At 40.8% G+C, this 8,238-nt stretch overlaps 1 protein-coding gene across 1 annotated transcript; it reads right to left on the minus strand.

Moving 5' to 3' along the window:
* Positions 1-282: 282 nt before the first annotated feature.
* On the minus strand, positions 283-7,769 carry slc22a18 (solute carrier family 22 member 18). The gene is made up of 11 exons (XM_034680883.1): positions 7,460-7,769; positions 7,189-7,358; positions 5,978-6,075; positions 5,729-5,874; positions 5,191-5,323; positions 4,974-5,086; positions 1,697-1,807; positions 1,503-1,603; positions 1,300-1,401; positions 1,069-1,189; positions 283-814 (listed from the first exon to the last, which is right to left on the minus strand). The coding sequence occupies exons 2-11, from the start codon at positions 7,348-7,350 to the stop codon at positions 627-629; spliced, it is 1,275 nt and encodes a 424-aa protein (XP_034536774.1). The 5' UTR covers positions 7,351-7,358; positions 7,460-7,769; the 3' UTR covers positions 283-626.
* Positions 7,770-8,238: the final 469 nt, after the last annotated feature.

An 8,238-nucleotide genomic window follows, 5' to 3' on the forward strand; every position in this document is an offset into this window, starting at 1 on the left:
TACATTGGGTTCATGTGTCAAGTTCCTCCCAAAGGCATCTTGCCAAAGCCAAAACCTGTCTTTAGTGGAACTCTTCCATGATACAAGGAGCACCAAGAGAATTTAGGTAAATATGTCTGATGTGCTCTACTCTTTAGTAGCATAAGCTCTTTCCTTTCATTGAAATAATGTACAAAATGCATTTTTCAAAGGTTTAATGACAACGGTGACAAATACAAAAAATAAACTTTAATCAAAAAGTAAAATATGTTCCTATAGTAGATTAAAATTAATGTTCGTTGGTCCACTTTGGATCATTTCTGATATTATTTAAAAAATCTCAGCATCAACAAACATTTATGTAAAGTGCCTCTCCTCTGGGAATGATGAACCCTTAAAAACATGTATAAAACTGGAGGGTTTGCTGCCACCTAGTGGTTTGGTCATGAATCAGCAACGATTTACCAACAGAGCAAAACACTCACTAAATGGAAAAGTGAAATGACTTGTCCTTACCTCGTTAACAACTGACACAGAGGACTTTGAATATAAATATCTGTAGAAATGATTGTTCCTGAAATCAGCTGTTTTACATCTCCTCTAATGGACAGACAGGAGATGAAGGGGAGGTTTTCTAAAGAGTGTTTTCATTCCAAATGCTCTGTTGCCCTCCTGAGGGGACGCTGCAGCATGAATACAAACACACAGATGTTCACAAAAAACTGGATTAAACCTATAGATGAGATGCCGTAGTTCACATACAGGAAGCCGCCGACTGTTGGTCCCACTGTGCGGAGGAGAGATTGGACGGACGCACACAGTCCCATCATTGTGCCTGTGTACAAAAACAAAGAGGGTTTATCAAACAGCTTGAGTTAAATCAGCAATTTTGTCTTAGTTTGATGTGAAACTTCCGTTTTCAAATCCTTTACACAAGATTTTTTAGCTTGTACATTTAATTTGGAGTATCTTTTACACATCATGGGATTCACATGCAGCTTTGTGACACTACAGCCTTTAACAGAATCTCTGCTTTGCATCAAATGTCCATTTCTGAGTGTATGAAGGCAGAACAGTAGGATGGTTCACCTGTATCAGAGGACGGTACGCTCTTGGTGAGCATGCTGTCGGTGATGACACCGAACACGCTGAGAGAAAACATCATGGGGATGACGATGATGCAGAACTGGAACACATCCTGCATGTAAGCCTGCAGAGAGAAAGACATATTCAAACAAAAGTGACAGAGCAGGAGGTGGAGCTGATCATTAGTTTTACAATCAGGCCATTTCTGTAACTGTTGTGTGTTTCTGAAGGTACCTGAGCCAGTCCAACCAAAGAGGACACCCCAATGGACATCAGCAGCAGCGAGTTATCAGAGTACCTCGCTGTGAGGCGACCGATCACCACTCCCTGCATGACCTAAAACAGAATCCAGATTTTGTTAAATGTATCTTACAGGTTGGTGTAACCCTAAAGAGCAACAACTACTCATCATATCAAGGAATCTCCACAACACTCACCATTTGAGAGATGCCAAAATAAGCCATCAGATAACCGTTCTGCTGAGGTTCCAGCTTAAAAAACTCCAGCGCAATGATGGAGAACATCACCTGGAAAATACCTTTGGAAAAAACATTAAGACTTTGAATTATCTGAAATGAATGCGATGAATGTACTGGGGGAAAACCATACTTCTTCTAACAGTTGTACTGACCTGATGGTAAACCTGAAATGATCTTCACAAGAAAAGTTGGCGTCACACCGGGAAACTTCATCAGTCTGGTGATTTCTCCAAGATTGAACACTGATTTCTTTGTATTCTCAGCTGCAGCAAGTTTGAAGACAAAAACACAGACTTTATGTACAGTCACTCATCTTTAAGGGGCCAAAATGATTGAAGGGAGACAGGAGGAAATACACATTTAATATTAAAGACAGTAATGTGAAATATCCAAAGGCAGAACGTTTAAAACCACAGCAAGAGAAATCTTTCATGAGGCACAGAGGCATTAATATGGTTAAGTGTCCTTTTTACGGAAAAGTCTTATACCCTCATGAATAAGAACATCATCACAACAACATTTACTGAGCTGTAATGGTAACTCATGCTTCCAAAACCGGCGTCATTAACATGAGACCTAACAGGGATCCCCTGACTTTTGGAGCCAGCCTCAAGTGGACACTCAAGGAACCACAGTTATCTAAAAAAAAAATCACACTTCTACTCGACAAAACCTTTAATCCATTTTTATTTTTATTTTTTGTTGCAGTTTTTGAATGAGCACATTTAGTTTAAAGCTGACATTTCTTGTCAATCACACATAAGTGATGATTGACTTCAGTCTGGGTCACAGCTAACGGGTGAGACTGCTTTGGTTTTCTCCTGGATGACGGATCAGCCTTCTTGGCCCTGTTTGCAGCTTTGGTCTGAAGCTTCTCAGTCCTCTGCTGCTTGCTGGTTTCTGCCGCCTCCTTCCTCTGTTTTTCAATCTCACTTCTGTACAAGTTCCTCTCCCCTGTCAGGGCCATGATCTTTCTACTCTGGTCCCTGACTTTCGCCTTGGACAGCTGGAGCTTCGCCGATACCTGCGTCAGACTTTGCTTCAGCTCGTCACGCTGTTGCTGTGTCCTCTTCAGCTCTTCAGTCTGGGCGAGCAGCTCCTTATTTTTTGTCAGCAGCTTCTTCTGTAAAGACTCGCTCGTCTGGACGGGGACCTCTTTGGGAGGGTTTCCGATGACCGGTGCGTGACATCTCCCTTTGACTACTACGATTTTTCTGGGCAGGTCCATCTGTACTTGGAGCGCCTCCTCATACCTTCGGAGCTCCTGTTTCTTGTATCCAAAATCAATTTTCATGATGTCCGTCTCCCTCTGAAGTTTCTCATTCTCCATCTTGAGGACATGGATTTGCTTCATCTGCTCTTTACATTGACTCTCCTTACTTTTCAGGGCTGATTGCTGGTTGGTGTTTGTTTCACGCAGCTCAGAGCTCTCACTCCTGCACTGCTGCCACTTGTTCTTCAGGCCATCTCTTTCTTTGATGACCTTATCCAGTTGATCCTTCAGATTTGGCTGCTGGATCCTCTGGTTGGCAGCAGCCTGCTTCATCACCTGCAGCTCCTTCTTCACTGACTCTAATTCGTCCTTAAGAGTCTCAGTCTGCGTGTGACCCCACCTCAGGTCTCTTTCCTGGAGGCTGCACTTCTTCTCCAACACAGACAATTCTTTTTTGAGGTGCATCACCTCCTTTCTCTCGTTTCCATCAACCTTCTTCTTGATGGGTTTCATCTTTTTGAGGGCTTTCTCTGCTTCCAGGGCCTCATTTTGCTCCTGCATGCAGAAGTTTTCCCCCTCAGCATCAGGAAAACTTGATAACCAGTCATCCAGGTGAAGGCCTGACTTGGTGCATTCCCAGAGCTGTGACTCAAACTGAAAGTCAAACATATTTCTCCCAGCAGTGTTTTCCATTGATTTCCTATCTTGTCTAAGGCAGAAAGTCAATACCATTTAAAATGGAGATGTTTAGTTTTAATCTGTTGGGGTCTGAACACAGAAAGAAGGCGCTGTTGTGACACCAGATTCCAGAATGGGACACTTGACAGTAAAAATTCTACAGCTGAGCATTCTACTCTCCCACACACAGGGGCCATGTTGTTAACAGCAACCATCATCATTCACACAGAAACAGAGCTTGTCCCCATGCAGCCACTTAAACCACATAGTTTAAACTACAGCTGTGTCCTTATTCAGAGGCAGCATCCAACAACCTACGACCCTGCTTTCATAGCCTTTGCAACCACTCAGGCCAAACTGAAATAAGACAAACTGGTCTATGGGCGGCTATCTCAGTGGTAGAGATCCCAGTTCCTGCAGTCACATGAAGTGTCCTTGAGCAAGACACTGAACCTAGAATAGTTCCCGGTGACATAGGACAGTTAATACTGATAGTCCCCTGCAACGGCATCCTATCAGTGTATGAATGTGGTGTGAACGGGTCAATGTGTCGAGTAGTGTTAACGTGTTTTGAGTGGGTGGGAGGACTAGAGTAGCGAGAAGCTCCCTTTACCATTAACAGAAGATTTCCTGTTTGTGTCTCCAGCTGGTCCCGCCCCTCTTTTACCATTATATTGAAACCAAAAACTAACATTTAACAGAGTATTATTCGGCCTCTTGAGAGTCTGTCGTCTCATTCGACTTGTTGTGATATATGTTGAGCTGTGAAGGATGCACCAGATACATCCTTCCTTTTCCACTGGAGTCCTAGAATTTAGGACTGTTTCTTATCTACAAAAGAACTGATATCTTTTACCCTTTACATATCCCCATATCTTGAGCCCACTCTCTTTCAATCTGCCAGCTCTTCAGAAGCCTCCTCTACTGTTTAATTTGACATAGAGTGGTCTAGACCTCCTATGTTTGTAAAACCGTCTTGAGATACTGTTGTTGTGATTTGGCGCTATACAAATAAAGATTGATTGATTGATTGATTGATTGATGATTGTTGCCATGCTACAAAGCAATTGTAAATGAGTTAACTGGTGCTTCTATATTTGAAATGACAAACCATGAAATATGGCCGTATGTTTTTGACCTCAAATCTGACCTGAATGTCCCCAGCAACAAAGAACAGAGCAGGATGGTTAAGTGTTTTTTTTTTTTTTACGTCTTAATGCTCTTTTAAGGACATTCGCCAATCTGTGACATCATGAATTGAGCAACCCTTGTACCCTTCCCACTAAAATCTCATGTGGCTTTTGAACAAGTCGTTTAGAGCAGCCAGCAGTCTCAACGTGGGATTACTGACATACATCATTTAAGTCTTTATTTGTTTTTTAAATATGAAAAAGCATAATACCACCTCTTCAAATTTAAAAATTGACCCTTTAGTAGTTTGAAACACCATGCCTGTGTGCCCAAGCCTAAACATGTATACATTTTAGATTCACTGACAGCTGGGAAGAGTAGGTGTAGCAGAGGGAAGTGTGTCTTACTTTTTGTGCTGGCAGCTGAAGATGGAGATTTGGTAGAATTCGGGATAAACTTTAAAACCAGCAGCAAACTGACGGCACTCCCCGCAGCACCAAAACATGCTGTGAAGGTCTCCCTGGAAAAAACATAAATGGATGAAAGCAGAGTTAAGGAGGTCCAAAATGTTCATTTTGCCAGTTTTCTGGGATCGGAACCAGATATACAGATTATGAAACTCACCCGAAGCGTGTGTTCAGATGCCCGCCCAGCGTAGAGCCAGCTATCATACCGATCCCAAAACACAGACCGAGTTTGGATAAAGCATCAGCCCGTTTGTTAGGTTCTGAAAGGTCTGCGACGACCATCTGAGACGCTGCAGACAAGAGAGGACAGAAACGGCAATCATTGTCAGGACAATAAAAAAAACAACACCAGGATGTCTGATATTTGAGTATAGGTCATATCTACAGTATACACCTGGGTATAACTTGCTAAATTGAAATATTTGAAGGTTACATATGTTTTTTGTTCATCCATCCATAATAATGCTGTAAAACCACAGAAATTTTGATTCAAGGAAAAGTTGTAATCTTTCAAAAAAGCAGATATAAACCCTTAAATATCAATTAAGTGTTTCCATAGTAATGGACTAACACTCTGTCTTCATGCTGCCTTAGTCGAGAGACAATGGCAGCAAAATTTGCATTCATAATTCATCAAAGTTATGATCTAGATTTGTTGTTAAAAATGTGCAGATTTTAGATGAAGCAGAGCTCACCAGGTAGGACGTGCATGAAGACTGTGGGGAGTTTATGTATGAACAGCATGGCAGGATGGTCCGCTATGGCCAGCAGCAGAAAGAAAACTACTGTTGAAGAACACGCGAGAGACAAGGCGACCCGTGCTCCAAAGAGATCTGCAAACCTACAAAGTAAACATCAATCAGAAAGCACAATATTTACTGTGATACATGCAGAATAACATCTAAATATGACCCTCTGTCAGGTCAACAATGTTTCACACTAACCTTCCAAACATGGGACCCCCGAGCAGCTGGATCACACCTACCGTGGTTTGTAAGTAACCAAACCACAAGGTGTCGAAGCCAAGTTTCTTTGCCAAATACTGCAGACACAGGCGGAATGAAAACACAGATTAACAGTCTCCCTGCAGACCTGGTTTAATGAAGATAGGTACACCCTGATCTAGTGATGAATTCATCAAATGACTGAAACTGTATTCCTCCTTTTCTGAAAATTCTTCAACACATTTTAAATTTAAAACCATTTGAAGGTCCCTGCCTCTCAAACGTGAAAATAACAAACTAATTTAAATGTTCTTGTAATAAATTAGAAGTTTGGAGGTTTGACTTTTAAGGATATTATTCCTAAATACAATACGCTCAATATTACAACAAAAGGTTGATTCTCCAGTGTTCTTCATAATGAGTTAATGATGGTGCCCCAGCAAATAAAGTAACAGCAGGGTTATCTTTGTTAAGTATTAGTTAATGATTAATTGATGATTAAGAGTGATGATTATGTTGGTAACATTTAACAATTACTGTTCTGCTCATAAGCACGCATCAATGCCCAAATAACCAGATAATTATACAGTAGGTATTAACATTTTATCCATAAGTATACCACTTGGTAAAATCTTGCTGTAACATGAATGAATGAGGATTTATCTGATGTTGTCCTATGAAATAATGCACATTAATAATCAACTAATACTGTACAGTGAGCTTCTTTTCATTATATACTTTTATCTGCATACAATTGTACATGCATGATTGGAGTATTTAGTAGTTTTACCTTCTAAAATGATTGCATAACAATGATATAAGCTATTATACAGCAAAATGTCCATTTTAAGGTTTTATTAGGTTAATCTAAGTGTTTTTTCTTAACTTTCTGCATTGTACTTTCATGCATTACCTTTTCCAGACAGGACTTTTGCAGTTTAATGTCATTAAATACTTTAAACTGTGGTTTTAAAGGGTCTAACTTTTACAAACAAAGGTAGTATACACAGGGGACAGACTGTGACAGTAAGTGTGCCATAAAATGCATAGAAAGCTCATGCAAAGTGCTACAGTCTGTACATTAACACTAAAAACAAAGATACCAAGCAGTGATTTAACATTTACAGTCAGCTGGCTTCCGTGAATGCATACACGTTCAAGGCACGCTCGGAAATCTCAGCTTCCTGCTCTGACATAACAGAAATACTTACAGGGGTGACAGAAAACTGCAAAAACATCCATGTGATATCCAAGGCAGCAATTATATAAACCACGTTAATAACTTTCGCCCTCTTTCGTTGATCTTCGGCGTTAACCGGAGAAGGAACAGCAGATTTTGAGGTTTCCTGGGTTGTTTCTGTTGCTGGATTCATTTTGCTTCCTTTAAAAAACAACACCAAATAATGTAGGTGTAACGGTGAGGATGTAGCCCCGATCTGTGCAGCGTCAGCAGTCAGAGAAGAGACCAATAAGTTAAATCACCTTTAACCCGGCGAACTTTCACATAAGAAGCTAACCTAACATAAACTGGGGTTGAACTTTGATACCAACCACACAGAGGAGGCGTCACCTGAGAGGTAGCTACAGGTTATCGTTAGCTAGCTTTAACTACGAAACATTAAAACAACAAAATCCATTTAAAAAAAGAAAGCTTCATAAAGGCATTATTCACAGAAACAGCCACGTGTTATTTTAATCCATGTTAAGAGAAAAACTTAGCCGTTAGTACGAGCTAAGCGAACCTGAACGCAACACCGGTGGGACGCTGTGTACGTTGATGCGTTCAAATACTCCGACTCATGTCGGATTTTCAAGCTTCAATGCAGCCAGGTATACGAGTCCTCGCTTATTTTGAACATGAATGAAAAGTTGCTGCAAAAATGTACTGAAATCATCTCTTTGGTGACAACTGTGGCATCAGAAAATAGACAAACTTGTAGTTCAGAAATATGATGTCAGATAAACAGATGGGCCTTTAAGACAGTGGGTGGAGGAGGATCGGCTGTCCATGTGAACTCTGACAGAGATACCTTAGGCTGCAGGTTAGTTCGCGCCTGTTGTTAGTACCTATTCTAGCCTTGATCAAGTATGGCTTTGTGGTGGCTCGTACTAAAAGAGAGCCTAAAAATGTATTAGTTGATGCAAATGATAGGCCTAACAATAACAATTTGCAACTAGAGTGATAATTTGTAAACTATGATAAAACTACATGAAAACAAGCTTTTGGGCTTTTTGACCTCCTGCAAGGAACTTTTGGTTTG

The sequence above is a fragment of the Notolabrus celidotus genome, chromosome 3 (assembly GCF_009762535.1).
Source record: "Notolabrus celidotus isolate fNotCel1 chromosome 3, fNotCel1.pri, whole genome shotgun sequence".
Lineage (NCBI taxonomy): Eukaryota > Metazoa > Chordata > Actinopteri > Labriformes > Labridae > Notolabrus > Notolabrus celidotus.